The sequence below is a fragment of the Emys orbicularis genome, chromosome 14 (genome assembly GCF_028017835.1).
Source record: "Emys orbicularis isolate rEmyOrb1 chromosome 14, rEmyOrb1.hap1, whole genome shotgun sequence".
NCBI classification, from domain to species: domain Eukaryota; kingdom Metazoa; phylum Chordata; order Testudines; family Emydidae; genus Emys; species Emys orbicularis.
The window spans coordinates 13,716,954-13,735,841 of NC_088696.1; the positions used below are offsets into that span (position 1 = coordinate 13,716,954).

At 41.6% G+C, this 18,888-nt stretch overlaps 1 protein-coding gene across 2 annotated transcripts in view; it reads left to right on the forward strand.

Annotated features, from left to right (window-relative positions):
- The window catches only part of ADAMTS18 (ADAM metallopeptidase with thrombospondin type 1 motif 18), a 102,998-nt gene that overhangs the window by 33,893 nt on the left and 50,217 nt on the right, over positions 1-18,888 (forward strand). Inside the window, exons 4-9 of one of the 2 annotated variants that reach the window (XM_065416525.1) lie at positions 3,912-4,194; positions 9,635-9,834; positions 10,876-10,959; positions 11,821-11,980; positions 13,010-13,115; positions 18,223-18,360. In XM_065416525.1, the coding sequence (XP_065272597.1) occupies positions 3,912-4,194; positions 9,635-9,834; positions 10,876-10,959; positions 11,821-11,980; positions 13,010-13,115; positions 18,223-18,360 (971 nt within the window). Of the gene's footprint in view, positions 1-3,911; positions 4,199-9,634; positions 9,835-10,875; positions 10,960-11,820; positions 11,981-13,009; positions 13,116-18,222; positions 18,361-18,888 lie in introns of those variants that run through there. The other variant, XM_065416526.1, reaches the window with a different exon arrangement.

Here is an 18,888-nt window from a genome sequence, read left to right on the forward strand (position 1 = left end):
AACACTTTCCAATTGGAATAATCCTTTCTGATTTACTTTAAAACCCAAAGGGAGTACATCTCATTTGAGGATTCAGCCCTGGTCTCTGCTGGAGAAAAATTTGCAAGGGCTGACTGAATAAGGTTTTTAGGTCACTCACCAGCTAGTTACAGCACATGAAAATCATGCAACAAAATGAATTCAGCACATGGGCCAGAATTCAATTCATCACACATTTCTGGAATTCTCAGTCCACCCTTGTGATGTTAAATATAGAAATTACATTTGGGACTAAAACTTGATGTACATTAGAGATAGTTTCTTACAAGGAAAATGTAGAAAATCCTCTATTCCATATGGTTTGAATAATTTATTAAATGAATCCTGTAGGGGTAATTTCAGACGTGGAAAGCTTTAAAATGGAGAAATAAAAAACAGATTTACTATGTTTCTGTTTTCCAATAGAAGCCTGTAAAATCAGTTAGCAGATGCCTAGCTATCAGTGCTGAATAACAGATGATTGCATGGAAGGTCTCTTCTTGCCCGAACTGCATTTGAATTGTGTCAGTTCTAAATATCTGATGACATAAATCATAAGGATTAAAATATCTGTTCTCTCCCCTATGCGGAAGTGCTTTGGCTTGTCCTCTTGTGATCTGACGATTGAAGATTGCCAGTCCATTGAATTGGGCAAGCAAACTAGCTAAATTCTATATGAGAAGTTCCTCAGTCCTGATCTTTCATTGACAGACATGTTATTGCCTCTTCCTTATAATATGTTGAGCAAATATAGGCTGAATGTTTGTTCAATGTATGTTGAATTAAGGAAAGAAAAAAATGTCTATCACAATATGATCTCTGTTTATGTTCAGAGCAACTTTTGGGAAGCAGAAGATTCTCACAATTAGTGTTATAGGGAAGAGTTATTGTTAAAATCCTGGTTGAGTTGTCCATCTATAATAATTGGTAATTGACCACAAAGGGGAAAACACTTATTTTCCCTCTATTTGGAAAAAGACAGTAATGAATGTCAATCAGAGGGCTGGTGTCTGATTGGTGAGCAGTAAGGACCTGTGTAACTAAAATTCCTGATAAATCTGTTTCTTGTGGATATATTTGATATCAGTGATAGCATTAACTTAGTAGCAAACACTACAGTTAAAGCAATGAGGATTTCATTTACAACTCCCTATTTTCTGAAAAATTCTCCTCCTGGAATGAAGCTGTGGAAGTGCAGAAAGGTCCACAAATCCCAAAGAAACCCTGGTGAAATCAGGTATTGGTTGAAGTCCCTCTTCCTCTTTATCCTCAAGTCCTAGCCAGTCTGCACATAGGAGCTCGTGTAAGAAAAAAAAATCAATTTCAAGATGGGTTAGATGGCGCATATCCAAAATGTGCAATGCTAGGAGCATAGCTCTATCATCTAACATCAGAAAGCATTCTTTTCAAGGAGAGGTGGTATCATGGGCTGAGAGAGCTAATATATCATACAGAGTGGTTGCACTTGCTTCTCTGCACATACTTCTGGAAGCTGTTCATAGAGCTGAGTGGTTCTCAGGGGGATGCCACTTTTGGCAAAAATGCCTCAGTGACCCAAAATAAACTTTGTAAGTAATATTACATATGTACTCATCTAATCAAACTTTTTCTTGCCCCACTTGGCTACACATTAATATTTGCTGCCTCCATCTCTTGGGTTTTTACTTGGTAAAAAAGAGTGTTTATTACAACAGCTTTTACAAAACAAGGGAATGAACAGCACAACTGGTTTATGAGTTGAATGTAAATACTTCCTCATTGCTACTCACATTTCTAATGCTGCCTCTGATCCTGGAAACACTTAAGCATATGTGTAGCTTTATTCATAGTTAATGTACAAAAAATACAGCGTATTTCTCCCCAACCTTATCTCTGCCCTCTAGTCACAATGAAAGGGGAAAAATGTGCTAAACACAAAATGTGTTGGTAAAAATCATTTTCATCTTCTCTGGGAGCACAGTACTAAAATGACCTAATCATAATCAAACTGTTACTGAGTAGCATTTCTTCAGGGTAGTGTTAAGATTGTTTAGCTGCTTTGCCTTTCCATTTCCATACCTGAATGTGCTCAGATTTCTTTAAAACATCACTATAAATTGGAATTTCCTGCGCTTGTAGTACTTTGGAATAATTACAAATACCTCTAGAAGTTTTTACTTTTAATTTACTAATATGTACCCTCAGCCTGAACACCATTTTAACATAGAGGGTTTTTTTGTTTTGTTGCCTTTGAAAATACATATATATCGGTATTCATTTTTACTATACGTTGTGTAGCAATCCTGGTTAATATTTAATGTGATGATAGTAGTTTAGTGCTGGTGAAAGGTGATGCACTGACAACCCTGCAGCCTGAAGTCTTCTATGTATTCCACAGAGCAAGAACTTTAGGGCTCGGGTTGCCCCAGTAACAGCTGTACAACATTGCCCCACTAATATGTCTACTCTATCTTGAAGGAACAGCCTGAAGGATGGAGAGGATATTCATTGGCCATACTGCTTTAATCCTGGGTTTCTGTGCTGAGGTTGAAAAAAAGGTGCCAATTAGTGGCAGAGACTTTTCATATTTTAGGACAAAATTCTCCTCTCTGATCCACCCTAGTGACTAAACTTCTACCATTAGAGACGAAGATTCTGAGATTCTTTGAGAGCAACTGCAGCATTGTCTTGGACTAGAGTCTTCTGGAACACAAGGAAATTGCTGGGGCATGGAGTTCCATGATTGGTTAGAATGCAGCACAGCAAGTGGAATGGAAGATTAGCTGCTAAGGAAATCTGTTGCTGTCAATTAGAATAGGGGGTTCAAAGATTTAATTTACCTGAATCTGATGTCACAGAGTGTTGTTTCCTATGGGAATCTGTTAATTGTATAGACCTCTTTTAAGAATCCAAATGGAATAATTTGCTTTGACAATGTTCTAAGCTATGCTATTTTTTTAAAAAAAAGTAACGCTGTGCTTCATAAAACCATCTGTAGAGGAGCGGACTCACCCCTGCGGCGCCTTCTGCTGGTCACTTCTGGGAATTAGCTCTTCCAGCCTCCGGAGTGCCCTCTGCAGCCCGGTGATCCACCTGTCCTCTTCTGGCCCCCGTGTCCCTCCCAGGACCCGGTGCCCCTATTACTGGGATGCTGCCCCCTGGCAGTACCCCACAGATCTGGGTCTCCCCTCCCTGGGGAACCCCCACCCACTATCCCTACCTCACCTCAGAATAAGGCCACTGCCAGCCACCAACTAGCCCCCGCTCCCTGGGACAGACTGCAGTATAGGCCGCTCATCACAGGCAAGGAGGGTTTGGACCTGCTGTCTTGGCCTAGCCCTGGGCTGCCCTCTGCAACCCCCAGTACCTCTTGGCCTTCTACTAGGCCGCAGCCTGGGGCTTTCCAGGCTGGAGCTCCCCAGCCCTGCTCCACTCAGGTACTCTGTCTCGAGCTTGCTGCAGCCAGGCCCTTCTCCCTCTGAAAGGTGAGAGAGACTCCTGAGCTCCTGGCTCCCAGCCTTTTTATACAGGCCTGTGGCTGTGGCTACTTCCCCAATCAGCCAGGGTTTTACCTTGCCCAGCCCCAGCCCTCTGCAGGGCTTTTCCAACCCCTCCAGGGCCGGAGCAGGTGTTCACCCCGCTACACCATCTTTGTTCCCTTCTTGTCTATGCAGCACAATCTCATTCTTCCTGGCCCTCTTCTACTGCTGATGATGACCATATATCCAGAAAACCAGCTTGCAAGCCTGACAATGTGCTAAAAGGCTTCTTTTTGTATAAGTGACTCTGCAATTAAGAGAATAGGATCAGCTACTTAGAAGGAACCCAGTGCTCGCAAGTGGACATAAATATATTGTTGTCAAACTGCAAAATATAATGTTCGTTTTTTTTAATTTGCCTTTTTTTTTTTTTAGTCAGGTTTGATAAGAATGCAGGAGAACGAATTCCTTATATCTCCATTACCTCAGCACCTAGCACAGGAACACAACTACGCATCACCTGCTGGACATCACCCTCATGTATTATACAAACGGACAGCAGAGGAGAAAGTGCACCGGTACAAAGTAGATTCCAATTCCAATCACTTTTCCCCGGGTCATCACAGAAATCACACACACCACAAGTATCATGATCAGGCGAATGATTACCACCATGGAAGGTTTCAAAAGCAGCATTTTTGTGGACGTCGAAAGAAATGTATGTAAGGAAACTTTCTCTCTTTGTTTGAGATAGTAGTTCTTAGAGACTTGTAGGTGCTTCTTTTAGTGTGGTTTGTAACCACTGCTCTGATGGGGGCTGAGTATTTTAAATAGTGCTGCTAACAGAGGAAATGGCCAAAATAGAGGGCAGATACAAGGAGCTGGATCATGCATTTAAGTTTATGGCACTGTCCATCACTATTATTACAGCTCCACCACAAGTCAGTGAGTGACTTTCTTAGGAATGTGCTGCTCAACTTAGAAGATCCCTTGCTCTGGTTTTCTTGAGACTGATTTATCTTTTAATGGGCCATTCCTTTTTTTGCTGGTACTTTAACACCACCTCTTCTGTACAATTATTAGTGCCAACTCCCTGCTCTATTTTCTCTTCATCTGAGATATGTGATTAGTCTGGAAGATGGAGGAAGGGCAGTAGGAATCATTGATTTGGCAAAGGAGGGGGAATAGGTCTTTCACAATCCACCATTTGATAATGAAGTCATCAGCAACTGAGATGATTCAACCAGAACCTCCCAAGTAAATTGTTTAATAAAATTCTGGAGTCACCTCTTAAAAATGTATTGAAACTACATTATCCTACCAAGGTCCATTGTGAGGCCTTCATTAGGCCCTCAACTTGAAGAATATTTAGGAGCTCCTCAAGAATCCTATCGCTATACTTCTTATGTTCACTTGATTCTGTTTGAAAGCTGATCTGCCTCTGGTTTGAGTTTCAGAGCCCCAACAATTGAAAACAGTAACTGAAAGGGTTGCATCAGCTAAAATATGTCCTCCCCAATTCCTACTTGAGTTCGGGGACAACAAGAGGGTTCCTTTTTGAAAGGGAAAATAAAAAGGGTCTGGGGAATGGAAGGAGAGGTACACACAGAAGGGAAGAGAAGAGGAGAAAATGGGAGGAGAAAAGTGAAGGAGGAAGGAGTGAAAGTCTCTGAGCGTTCTGCAGGAAAATACTGATCTGGTTGAGAATTACCCTTTTAAAGATTTAGAAGTCTTTATATTTTCAATCACTTCAAGTTTTTCTTCAATATTGCAGGTCTCTCTGCTACTTTCTTCCTCCTTCCTGCTAAATCTCCCCTAGTCTAAGAAGCCCCAGTACCTAATTTTTGTACAAACCCATGGTCATCCAGTTTCAATCCCCCCCTTTTTTTACTGCTATACAATGACTAATGTGAATTGCCGACAGCTTTACTTTAGAAAGTGAAGTGAGGAATATTTCATTAGCTCATGGTCTTCTCATTCTCCGTGACCATCATGGCATTTTTTGTAAAGGTTGTTTACTGATTACAAAACCCGTATGATATTGATGGCTTTGATAGAGAGAGTTCCAGGCTTTTCCACGTTGGCCATGTTATCTTATATGGTCCCTATTCTTGTAGTATCCTAGCCCCTCACAATAGTCAATACATTTATCCTCACAGCACCCAGTTGAGGTAGGAAAGTGCTGTTCTCCTCATTTTACCAGCGGTGCAGAGGGTAGGTGATAGCAGGCTAGGGAACTGAACCCAAGCCTCCCAGCCCCTATGCTAAAGTCCTAGTCAGTGGGCCTTTATCCCTTCATGTAAGGGACAGAAAGGACACACAACTCCCTGTACTTTCAAGGGGACAACACAGCAGGAGTAATTTGGACTTGTGGCTAATGCTCTTGCAATTAAAGTTAACAGGATTTTGAAAGTAAAAATGGTACTTTACTGAATCTGTATCCAAACATGGTACTTAAAGAGGAAAGGTGGTGCTGTACGGGGGTTGGTTACACTTTGAAGGTACGTAGTTGCTTATATTGCTGAATAAGTTTCACTGGCCTTTCTCCTGTTTGTTAAAGCACTGGTTTCTCTACTTTTTCATGTAGCTTGGATATAGCTACGGCTCCCTCCCATTTAGCAATATAGAAAGGGAAGGACGGCCATTGCTACTTGACATCTATTTGCGATCCCAGGTTGAGCACCCCTATGTTAAGTGCACAAAATTAAACTTTCAGTTATGTTGACATTTGTACTAGTGATTGAATTAAATTTAAGACTTTACAAGCACAATGACTTTAATAATGCTGCGTGCAGGAATAAGGCGGGTTACAGGAATCAGGAACAAGACCTTTATATAAATAACACCTGAAAACTATGTTAAAAGAACATTAAGGCTGCAAAGTCAAACACCCAGAAGTTAGGAAATGCTAGAACGATAGTTGCTCAAACAGCCGTAGTCCAGCCCCATTGTGCCATATGCATTATGATGCAGTCTTTAATTATATGATCACTTGCTGTTTTTTCCATCAGACCCCTGCCTCATTCAGTGCACATGATGGACAGTGCTCACTTAATGAGAAGCTATTCAATATTTTGTTTTCTCCTCATTGTTCAATCCAGGGCCCCATGCCTTGTTCACTGTACACTATTCAAACCCTGCTCTGAAGACAGAATTACTAATTTTCTCATGGGTTTTCTATGGTGTTCATTGCTATAGTAGCAAAGTGCTTCACAAATATTAATTAATCCTCACAACAGCCTTATGAAACTGTCCCCATTTTGAAGATGGAGAGCTGAGGTTAAAAAATGTCCACTAATTTTGGTTACCCAAGCTGATGCGCCCATGGCCTGATTTTTCAGAGTACTTGGCACTGTATCAAGCTTTTTATATTCAAAGCGCAACTTCCATTGACTTCAATAGGTGCTCAGCTCCATGGCCTCAAGATAGGTCTATGTAAAATGAGCAACACACAGTTAGTGACCACCTGTGAAAAGTTTGATGTAAGTGACTTTCCCAGTATCACACAGGAACTCTGTGGCAGAGCAGGGACAGGGGACTTCAGAGCAGGGACTGCAAGTCCACAGTTCTCCAGGGCAGCATCAACAGCCTTAAACACAAGACCTTCCTTTCTCCTCCTACCATCCCCTGCCTCATTCACTACAGATCTTCCAACTTCTGCAACAAATGAAGAGAGGGGTGCTACATACAACAGCCATCTTCATTATACATCCCCAGAACAGGTCCATCCAGGGCATTGAATGAGGCAGGGGTCCTGTGGAAAAAAATAGGATGTGATGATACAATTAGAGCCTGTAGCATAATACATATGCACAAGGGGGCTGAATTAAGGTAGCACAGGCAAAAGGTACGTGACGGGCAGAAGGGCCATATCCCTGCTCCAACCAATGGTGGTGGTGGCTCTAGAGTTTCTCAATGACATGGTTATACAATTTTTTTTTTATTATAGGCAAAACAATGTATTTTTCCTTTACCACATTCTTGGAAACAGGTGAACCATTTTAGCTGAAACTCTCCAAAACATTTCAGTCTCATGTAGACACCTGGCATGGATAATTTCAGCCCCAAAACAGGGTCTTCTAATGGGATGCACCAGGCAGCCTTAACTGTAGATGGCCTATAAAACAGGGTTAATTAATCCCTAATCCAGAATCAATCCATTTTTGCAGTATAGGAAAAGAGATTATTAGTATGGTGCTGCTTGCAGAGGTATATGCTTGAAGACTTAAAGCTTAACCCTTCTAACTTTCTTTAGTATCTATGTTGAGCGTGCAGTTTGTAAGCATGAGAGGAGCCGGTCAGCCATCTTTCAGATATGTCATCACAGGCTAAATAGTTTGGAGTACAAGAGCTGAACAGATCACGTTCCGTAAGTCATATTTGAGAAGAGCTGCTTCTTCTTAATAACTTTTAGTAGTAGTAAAGCAGGTGAAAAGGGGAGGAGAGTCTTGGCAGTGTTGCTGATGAGAGCCACGTACAGTACAGGCAAATATAAAAGAGACTTTTTGTGAATCAAGTGCAAGCCACTTGTACTGCCTCCTAAACACGGAATTGCTCTACATGGGAAATAAACTATGCATTTCGCTGGTAGGTGATGCATGTCTTTACATGCTTTCAAAAGAGGAAACTTCTCTACATTGTTAACAGGATAATAATTCCTGATTGATATTATAACTAAAACATCTTTCATTCATTCATTCGTGGTTTGAAATATAGTTCTGATTAAATGAATTCTCAGACGTAAAGCACTAGGGACATTGCATTGCTACAACTCATATCTGCTAAATACCAGCATATTGATGCCTACAGCTTGTTCACTTAGAATATTAAGGACCAGTCCAGCATTTATTACTATTATTTACTTTTTGTAATATCTGTAGTGCCTGGGAGCCCCAGTCATGGACCTGGACCCCATTGTGCTACTTGCTGTACAAACACAGACCACAGAGACACTCCCTGCCCCCAAGAATTTACAGTCTAAGTAGCAACTAAACAAGTATAACATTCCAAACACCACAAGCCCTGGGAGGCCATAGATCAAAGCTCCATCTGAGCATAACTTATTCAGCTTTGAGATGGCCTGCCTTAGAAGACTCTTAAATGAAACGGATTTTGGGATTGACAACTGATGCAAATAAGCTTCCCTGCTTACCATCCTGTTTCCCTTGGATTCCTGGTGTCCCCGTGTGATCAAGAAGGAGGTAGATACCAACCTAGCTCTGTTGTTGGAGTAACTGTCAGACACAGTCATAGGCAGGGCTTCTAGACAAAGGTTGTTGTTACATTTTTTAATTACCTGGGGCTTCATCACTCATATCATGTTTCATCCCTTTTGCCATAAAGATTTGCAAGGACAACTGTTGTTATCTAACTAGCATTTTCAAATAGTGACCAGTGGGCTGAATTCTGGTTGCCAGGGGCACATAGGCTTATGCGAGAACATCCATAAGCAGGAAGAGTATGGAACAAAGATTTTCTGCCCTAATTCAGGCTTCCTCAAAACCCAGAGAGAGGGTTGACTCTGCAGTCCTTCCCTACACAAGTAGAAGGCATGGCAAGCTTTATTTCTCAAGAAGTATGGACCGCATGTTTATGCACATGGCTTCTGATCCAGCAATGGTCATTATTTTTCACTCTCTGAATATCGTGCTCCAAGCAGGAGTAATCCGTGCGGAGCTGTTGCCAGTCAAAATACAGGCACACAGGAACTCTGCTTTTGCAGCATATCTAGTTTCTGTACCTATTTGGAGGCTTTTATTAAGGGAGGCAGAATCTGGCCCATACGCTATGTTTGCAGTCAATGCAGCAATGTGCAGGAAGGTGACAAAATGGTCAAATAGGATATAGCTATTCAGGCAGAAATACTAAGTATTTTCCCCTGCAGCACATGAAACTCATTTTACTAGATTATTTCTTTCCTCTGAATTGCTTATTGTATTCAGTTTTTTTTCTTAAAGAAGAATGAATCAGATCTTAATTAATAATGTATTAGAAGAACTCACCAGCTTACAGGCCATATTAATCAATACCTGGCTCTTGCACAATATTGTAAATTCATGTAGGGCTCTATTCCCCAGGCGCTTTACTATCTAACCAAACTGCTCATAAAAATGACCCGTTTTGAACCCTTTCCAAAACTGTGTTCTGTTTCTCTTTAGACACACCTAAGCCACCCACCGAGGATACATACATCCTATCAGATGAATATGGAAGTTCAGCAAGGTTCAAAAGATCAGCTGTTAAAACCCAGAAAAGTGGAAGTCTGAATGTTGAAACGCTTGTTGTGGCAGATAAAAAAATGTTGGAGAAGCATGGCAAGGACAATGTAACCACATATATCTTAACAGTTATGAACATGGTAAGAGCTGGTGTAACTGAAGTGCCATTGGTTTTGTACTCATCTACAGCTGTGGAAAACCTACAAGACAACCAGGAGCTGGGGCTTTAAGAAAAACACCCAACTTGGTGAGACTTGTGATAAAATCACAAAAGTTGGCAATACTAAAATCTCTGCTTGTTAAATCGATTTCTGCAAGTCCACATGTGCCAGCCTAGAAATCCCACCCTGGTTTTGTGGTGTGGGAGGAGTTGGGATTTATAATTATTCTGAATGTTTTTGTCAATTTTGCTAATGTAATTTCTTTTAGAATTAGTGGGGTTATATATTGCTCATCGTGTCTTTACTGGCCAGCTTGTAGCTTTACAACCTGCTCTGAATATAAGATAGTACATAGCAGATGGGGGCAGACTGGAAACTTCTATCTCAAAGCATCACAGTTTCTCCCTGACTCCCCACTTCCGCTGGAAGGAGAAGTGGGAGTAAGTAACTTCATCCCTACTTCGGCTGATGAGAAGGTGGGGTGAAGCCAGAGCTCCCCATACTCCTTCCCCCTGCCTATTTACTCCCCACTGTCTGCAGTGGGGAGTAAATAGGCAGGTAGCATGTCTTGAGTCACAATCTAAGCAGGGCCGAGCCGGGGACTCTACTCCCACTTACTTCCTTGCACGGCTGCCCTAGTGAGCAGAGTGGGTCGGCCAGCTCTCTTCTGCCCCATCACAAAAGCTTTGCTTTATTTCCCCTCTTTCCTGCTGCTGGAAAGAGGAGTTATTTGTGTGGGCAGACACAAGAGGATTACCTGCTCTGGCTTTGATCCTGCAGAACTAGGGCCTGATCCAAAGCCCATTGAAGGCAATGGGAATTTTTCAATTAATTTCAGGGGGCTTTTTGTCGGACCCTTCGTGCACATTTCTGTTAGATTGAGGTGGGGCTAATCCTGCAATGTGCTGAGTTCCTCTTGACTGTCATTGAAAGTTGGGTCATGATAACTCATTAATTATCTTTAGTCTATTTTTATTACAGATGTATTTATTTATTACCCTCTCCTACATATTCATGCAGGTTTCTAGTCTTTTTAAAGATGGAACAATCGGAAGCGACATAAACATCATTGTTGTGAGCCTTCTTCTTTTGGAACAAGAGCCTGTAAGTGGTGTCATTATTCTTTGTTAGCAGGGTGTATCTGACATTGTTCACAGGGAATATATGGACAAGTCCATGCTATGCAAAGAAAATTCGACTGAGGGCTTGTCATGACATTATAAACCACAAGATTCAAGGGTGAGATTTTATGACATCGCCAGAACCCTTGATGTTACATTTTCCATATTTCACTGCTCCTAGGTTTTTTTAATAATAGAACCAGGAGTTTAATTAACTCCCCCTTTACCCTTCAGTGTTTCTGACTATTACTATGGAATCCCCAAGTATTTTATAAGGGCTGTTGCCTTCAGTAGTTCTTCATCTAGGACATATTTTTATCAAGAAAACCAAATCAAGAGAACCAAAGACACTTGTACCTCATGCATATTACCCAGTGAAAACCAAAATGGGCACAAATTCACAAGTGAAATGATTTCCAAAAGGGGAAGCCAAGCCTTGAAATCATTCACATTGCAATTAAAGTTTAAAAGAGTTTATGAATAACCTCTTGCCATTGAAATACTGTGGGGGATTTTCGAAGACACAGTTAGGTGTCCAACTCCTACTGAAAGTCTTTGGGAATTGGGCACCTAATCTCCATCCGTGCCTTAGAAAATATCCCTGGGCCTGAGTTTCTTCAGCTTCATTTTCTAATTATGATTGATTGATTGACTTGAAATAGTCATTTCAGGCAGGTGTGTCAAATACATAGTGACATAGGAAATGGAGAGATGACATTTCTTCACATCTGGTCATATAACCAAAGTAATTCCCCTTCCCCCGACCCCAGTTCTTCTTTCTTCAATCACCTTCCTCAGCTGCCGGTAGAAGCATCTTATTTCTGTGTCTATGAAATATCTGTAGGGTGGATTAATGATCAACCATCACGCGGACCAGTCATTAAATAGCTTTTGTCAGTGGCAATCTGCTCTGGTTGGAAAGAATGGAAAGCGTCACGACCATGCCATCTTGCTTACAGGATTTGATATCTGCTCTTGGAAAAATGAACCCTGTGACACTTTAGGTATGGTAAGAAAATATGCTCTGCAAAACTGATGAATGTCAATTGACAGCATCTCGAGTAATAAAAAAAAGAAAATCCCAGTATTGTGGCTAATGAGAATGTTTGAAGATGTGGTAAAGGAATAGTCAAGGTGGAAAGTAAGATGTTAATGAGAGGAAGGATGGTCCAGCCATTAGGGAACTAGCCTAGGACTTGGGAGAATCACGTTCAGATCCCTACCCTGCCACAGACTTCTTGTGTGACCTTGAGTGTGCCTTTTAGTCTCACTGTGCCCAAGTTCCCCACCTCTAAAATGGGGAGAATTCCCATTTTACAGATAGGAAACTTGGGCACAGAGAGGCTAAATGCACTTCCCTATTTCACAGAGGTGCTAGGAGAATAAACCCATTAAAGACTGTGAAATGCTTTGAGATTACTGAAAAGCTCTATATAAGAGTGTTTTAAAAACTTTAAAAAAATAAAAATAAAAATAATCAAATTGCCAGTCTTTTGGCCACAGCCAGAGAGACCTTCAGAAGACATCTTTTAGGATCTCCACTGCATTCAGGGAATTTTCTCCATCACTGATCTCATTTTGCATTTCAAAAATACATCTGGGCCACATGTACCTTCTTTGTTCTCCCTTCAGAAAGGGAGTGACCTTCAGAAAGGAGCTGTCCCCTTTTAAATGGCTTTCTCAGCTGACTTGACTGATGTCAAGTCACCTGTGCTAAAAATGAGCCTGAATTAAAACTTGTGTAGGCCTGCACCTGCGGAATGAATTCCTTCTGGATTGGGCCCCAGTGTGTGCATATGTAGATGTGTGTATAGGCACATGTGTGCACTTCTCTATACACAACTCCCTTTTTTTGTTTGTTAAATGTAGCTCTGCCTACAATTCCTGGTGTTCCAAAATGACCATGGACGGAACTTTCCCCACACACCAAAATAAGCATGTACTCACGAAAGCATGTAGTATCCATCACAATGAGATGTATGTATCTTACAGTATTTGAAATAACATCTGTTCTGCCTTTCCCCCTCCCCCAGGCTTTGCCCCTATTAGTGGCATGTGCAGTAAATACCGTAGCTGTACCATCAATGAAGATACAGGTCTTGGCTTGGCTTTTACTATTGCCCATGAATCCGGACACAAGTAAGCTATTTTTCTCGTGAGTCCTTCCCCCTATATATATTATAGATAAATAAGTTTATATATATTATAGATGAATCTTTTCCTCCTGTATCTATATTATAGATAAACATATCAATGAATGGAAATTGAATGTCTGCTGCGATTATGAAAAAGCTGATACCCCACTGAAAAATTCTGTAGATCATTTACAGAGAGGGGTCGTGTGGCTAGAACAGGGGACTATTGGAACTCCTGGATTCTATTCCCATTTTAGATGTGTATCCTGTTAGAATACAATAGATGTGTCATATTTTGTAAGCACCATAAGTCTAAATCATGATCATCCACTCAGCTGCCGTGAGTTGAGGAGACCCTACTGTGGCATATCTTGCCTGCAGAACACAAAAAGGGGGATCAATGCCACTTCCATGTCACTGTTCTTACCTCTGTAGGATTCTATGGAATCTCCTCTACTGAGTAAGAATTAGGGCTCCCTGGGATGTGAGGGGAGTATCCTAGAGTGGTAAGTGGAGGAACTGATGCCCATGATGCTGTTCTTCCTTCTTGTTGTGGCTATTCTAGTTGATAGCTGTGCCAAAGTGAATCTTGCCTGAAGTACCTGAAGTAACTGTACGGCATGAGTATACTCCCCCAGGGAGGGAGATCTTGTCCCGGTGGAGGATTGACTGCCTGGGTCTTGCCAGAGAAGGAAGGGACACAGCAGATAGCAGTGTGGAGGAACAGCCCCTTTGTGTGTGATTGGATCGTCTCTGTCCCAGCAGATCCTGGGATTCATAGGGTTTAGAAGCCATTTCCCTACCATCCTCCTTTGGCTCTTACTCCTCCCCATTTAGGGGATGATTTGGTGGAAGGTAGTCTTTATAGAGAGGTTCCCAGGCCACTTGTCACCTTCTTGCAGGTATTTCCACTGGACTTTGATTTCTATAGTAGTAATTCTTCCCATTTTTCTAAGATCTGTTGATCTTTTGCCACTAACATTAGGTGCCTGCCATTGATCTTCTATTCTCTTAGATGTTGACATACAGCATCTATTCAGAACTTTTCCTTTGTCAATGACAGCGCTACTGGATTCTGCTGTTCACTTGTTACATGAATCTCTCTGATTCTGCATGACTGAACTGGGGCTATTCAGTTTTCATTGTATAAATATACTCTACAGCATACAGTATGACCTAATGTCTACATGAGCGGCCCTTTCACAGGTTTCTGTACATCTGAAGGGAAACAAGGAATTAGGGAATAATCCGTCTCTTAATGAAGTCAGTGGGAGTTTTGCCAGTGATTTCAATGGGACCAAATAAGTAAAATATATAGGGCCTGATTCTTCTCACTTACATCAGCACAACTCTATTGACTTCAGTAGAGTTCCTCCTGATAGTCACAAATGTGAGAGGAGAATTAGGCCCATGGCTGCTGTTCTAGAATTATTCTTCTCATATCTTAATTCTCTTTCCTTCTTGTTTGTTTTCTTTGTTCTCTTTTAAGTAATATATTTGTAGCTGTTAAGTTTTGCTCATCATCTCTACTGCTTTTCTAATCCTTATATTCTTTGGCTTCTCTTTGATTTACTTCTGTATTTCTGCATCCTGACAGGAAGGATGTCTTTCCAAACTAAATAAATATAGCATCCTGGAAAGATTGCCATCTTTACTCTACAATAACAGGTAGAAAATTTCCCTGCTGTCATTCATCCAAGCTTGTGTTCCTGAAAGAGCTTTGTATGGGAAAAGCGGAATTTGGCAGCAATGGTGCCTCGAAGCAGACCATCCTTAGAAGTATTGCCTGATGATCTTATTAACAATCAGGTAGCAATACTAGGCGGGAAAGTGCATTTGAAACAAATACAAGATTTCATCATATAAATGCAATGGACTTTAATATTAGGCAATATTAAATTAAATATTAATATTATTTCCTTCTGAAAATCAATGTTACTACTAATGTAATCACCATTTAATTAACAGCTCCAAGTACACCCTAAAGATTTGCATTTGTGAAATGGTGATTCACAGGTATGAAAAACATCTATAAATGAAAAAGTGTGTCTAGTTTAGTTTTACTTATGGGGCTCATGGGCATGCATTGCACATAACTTGCAAAGCTGTGCATCATAGGAATGAGTGGCCTATATCACTCTGTGAAATGGGGCTGAATGAGATTATGTAAGAACAGAATGTGATCCTTTACATATGATTGACCAATGCAATGGAATTTCCCTACCCTGTACAGGGAGAATACGCCTGTAGCGGGATTCATCAACTTTAGGGCAGGTTTGTACTGCTAGAGAAGTGCAAAGCACAAATATAGCTGAGGATCTGGCCCTGTAATTCCCAGTTTATAATGGTTTTAAGCAAAAATCTTCATTTATTTTAACATAGGTTTTATATGCAAATTTCCATTATTCAAGACTACTGAAAGCAAAAAAGAAAACAATACCCTGTGGGAACACCTGTAAGTTCTGGTCATTTCAAATATTGCTCACATGACAGACCAGTACACGTTCATAGGAGTCAGCACAGTCCCTTGTGCATTCAGTGTCTTTTCAAGTCACTTATTATCTGACCCACCCCTCTCCCCCGATCTCGGTCCCATTGAAATCAGGGGAAAGTAGTGACCCAGATCTAGGTCTGAACTTCGTTTTTGCTCCTCTCTCCACAGTGAACCTCCAGACTTGGGGAAAGTTCAGACCTCTGTCCAAAACCTGCTGCTTTTCTAATCCCTAATGATCCCGACTATAAATACTGGATTCATTAAAGCACACAGTGTGTATCTGATAAACTGGTGTGATTGTTCTGAAGTTGTTGAGGTTTATTGTGAAAATACTAAACTAAGGATTTCTTACTATGTGTATTATATACTCGGTAGATCACACTGGCTCCTCGAGAATGGCTATTATTGTTATACATTTTTATGGTCTTCTTTAAATAGTTTATGTTTTTACCTGAGCGTTTAATAGCTCTTTGGGGAGTCTATGGTCTATTGTGTCATTGAGCATTAAATCTGTGGATTCTTTGGCTGCAAAGCAAGTGAACTAAATTTTTATTCCACTAACTATTAATAAAATATTTACTCAACTGGGATTTTTTTGTCCATTTGCTGAGTGAACAATATTTCTCAGCAGGGCCAGATCCTCAGCGGGTGGAAGCAGTATGGTGGGCCTATACTGATTTACAGCAGCTGAGCATCTAGTCCTCCCTCCTCCCTCCTCCGCACACACACACAACTGCCAGTGCACCAACTGAAGCAGGAGACCATGAAATTTCTATTCAAAACACACTGAAATTCTCAGATGTACAGTATATAAAATAAATATAAAGTAGAGAAATAGAAAGATCTGAAACTATTAACTTTTGTGTAGCCATAAATTCCACATTTAGCATTTTAATGGATGTTTTATCATTATTTATATGGGGGTAGTACCTACCCTATTCAAATCAGGACACTATTGTCTAGACATCTGGCAGAACATCTAGTAAGAGACACTCCCTTCACCAAAGAGGTACAGTCTAAACAGACAAGATGTACTATGGGAGGAATGGAAAAGCAGGACAATGAAAGGAGAAGTGAATCGCCCAAGGTCCCAGATCGTGTCAGTGGCAGAGGCACTCTGAGCCTGGGCTCTGGCTCAGGTTTGAGCCTAAGCCTCCCTTCCATCCATGCACAAATCAGTCTGACTCAGGTTAGCAAGCACTCAAGGCCTGGGTGCTAGGACCCTGCTGGGGGGATGAGTCAGAGCCCAAGTTCTACTGTGACTCCGGTCCAAGTCCTGTCATTTTGCAGTATGGATGCATTAGCACAGCCATGAGACCTGAATCCAGCAATTGTAAGCCCAAGTTTACAATGTAGTGTGCACGTGCAAGCAAGTTCCCAGACCCGAGTTTACAATGTAGTGTAGACGTACCTAAATAGAACAGGTCTCCTGACCCCCAGTCCAGTGCTCTATCCACTAGACACACTGCCTCTGTTGCATGCTGGTTCATATTTGACTGTAGTTGAATATGTTTGGTTACCCCCTCAAATTAGAGTGGCAGGATGAAGGTTCTCTATGAATAGACTGTGAAGATTCACAGTCTTGTAAGCTGAAAAGAGACATATGGGGTGAAATTCTGGCCCCAGTTAGTGGGAGTTTTGCTATTGAATTCAGTGGGGCCAGTACTGCACCCATGGATTTGTGTTGCAGATTTAACATGTCCACTTGTGAATGAGAGTTCGATGCGCCACTAGCATAACTCAGTCCACATCAGTTGTGTTGCATTTGTTTAGCAATTGCAGTAGGTTCTGCGGTGTGAGGAAAAAAATAATCTCCTCTGAGTAGAGCAGGGGTTGGCAACGTTTGGCACGCGGCTCGCCAGGGTAAGCACCCTAGTGGGCCAGGCCAGTTTATTTACCTGCTGACGCGGCAGGTTTGGCCGATTGCGGCCCCCACTGGCTGCGGTTCGCCGTCCCGGGCCAATGGGGGTGGTGGGAAGCCGCGGCCAGCACATCCCTCGCCCGCGCCGCTTCCCGCGGCCCCCATTGGCCCGGGACGGCGAACCGCGGCGAGTGGGGGCCGCGATTGGCCGAACCTGCCGCGTCAGCAGGTAAATAAATTGGCCCGGCCCGCCAGGGTGCTTACCCTGGCGAGCCGCGTGCCAAACGTTGCCGACCCCTGCAGTAGAGGAATGAGCCCACCACCTTATTTCGCATGGGCCACCAAACAGCTGGTAGATGATAATTGTTTCATTAGCAAACTGATGTGCAGGAAAGAGAACTTTATTAAGCAGGCTGAGACACTGATGTTACATGATGATGTTCTGGTGTTTGTGTACTGGCAGCCTGGGGGTTTGATTTATGTTCCTGAACCCCTGATGCCTCGCCAAACTAGATTTCCCCTGAAACTCAACCTTCTTTATCCAGTTCCATGTATTGTACTCCAAGAATAAATTTCAATCTCTATTAACCTGGGCTTGACTAGTGACCATTTGTTGTGTTCATTTATTTCTGACTTGTGGACTTTGTTGATAGAATTACTGCTATAAAATAACAGCGTTTCTTTCCTCCTAAAAGCTGTCTCTTGTTTCTGGCATTTTGTTTCGGGTGCCCCTCTCATTTGTGGTTCTCTTTCTAGCTTTGGCATGATTCACGATGGAGAAGGAAATCCCTGTAGAAAAGCCGAAGGTAACATTATGTCTCCCACGCTTACAGGAAACAATGGGGTGTTTTCCTGGTCTGTATGCAGCAGGCAGTATCTGAATAAATTCCTCAGGTAGGTCAGATATAAGTCAGGATCTTCCAGAGGAGGGTGGCAACTCTTAGAATTGGCTTTCTGGTGCAAATACTCATGATTAGAAATTAAAATTTTACTTTGGTGTGGATTTCAACTCTGTGAAAAAGGCCAATACAAAACCAATGTACTAGATGAGCCCACAAACTTTGGTTTGTGTGGGACATAAGTGATATTATAGGCCTCTGTGCTGGCTCTCTTCATAGGAATGAATTTCATCCTCTGTGAATATGCTGTAATATTCACTTGCATTTCGTTCTTTCCCCAGACGTTCTTGTCAAACAGGTTTATTAGAATATTAGTGAAAAGTGAATATAAAAGGGGTGCTGACAGGAGAAATGAATGAATATTTGTGGATTTTTTCCTGACCTAGTCATATCTGATTGTCATGCCTTCAATAAGCATATTTTACAGAGCTGCTGAAAAAAAAGGTATTCCATTATTTCCCTAGCACGTTGGTACAAACCATGTATGCTGATAAAGGAGCAGCCTTTAGTTTTAGCATTTACG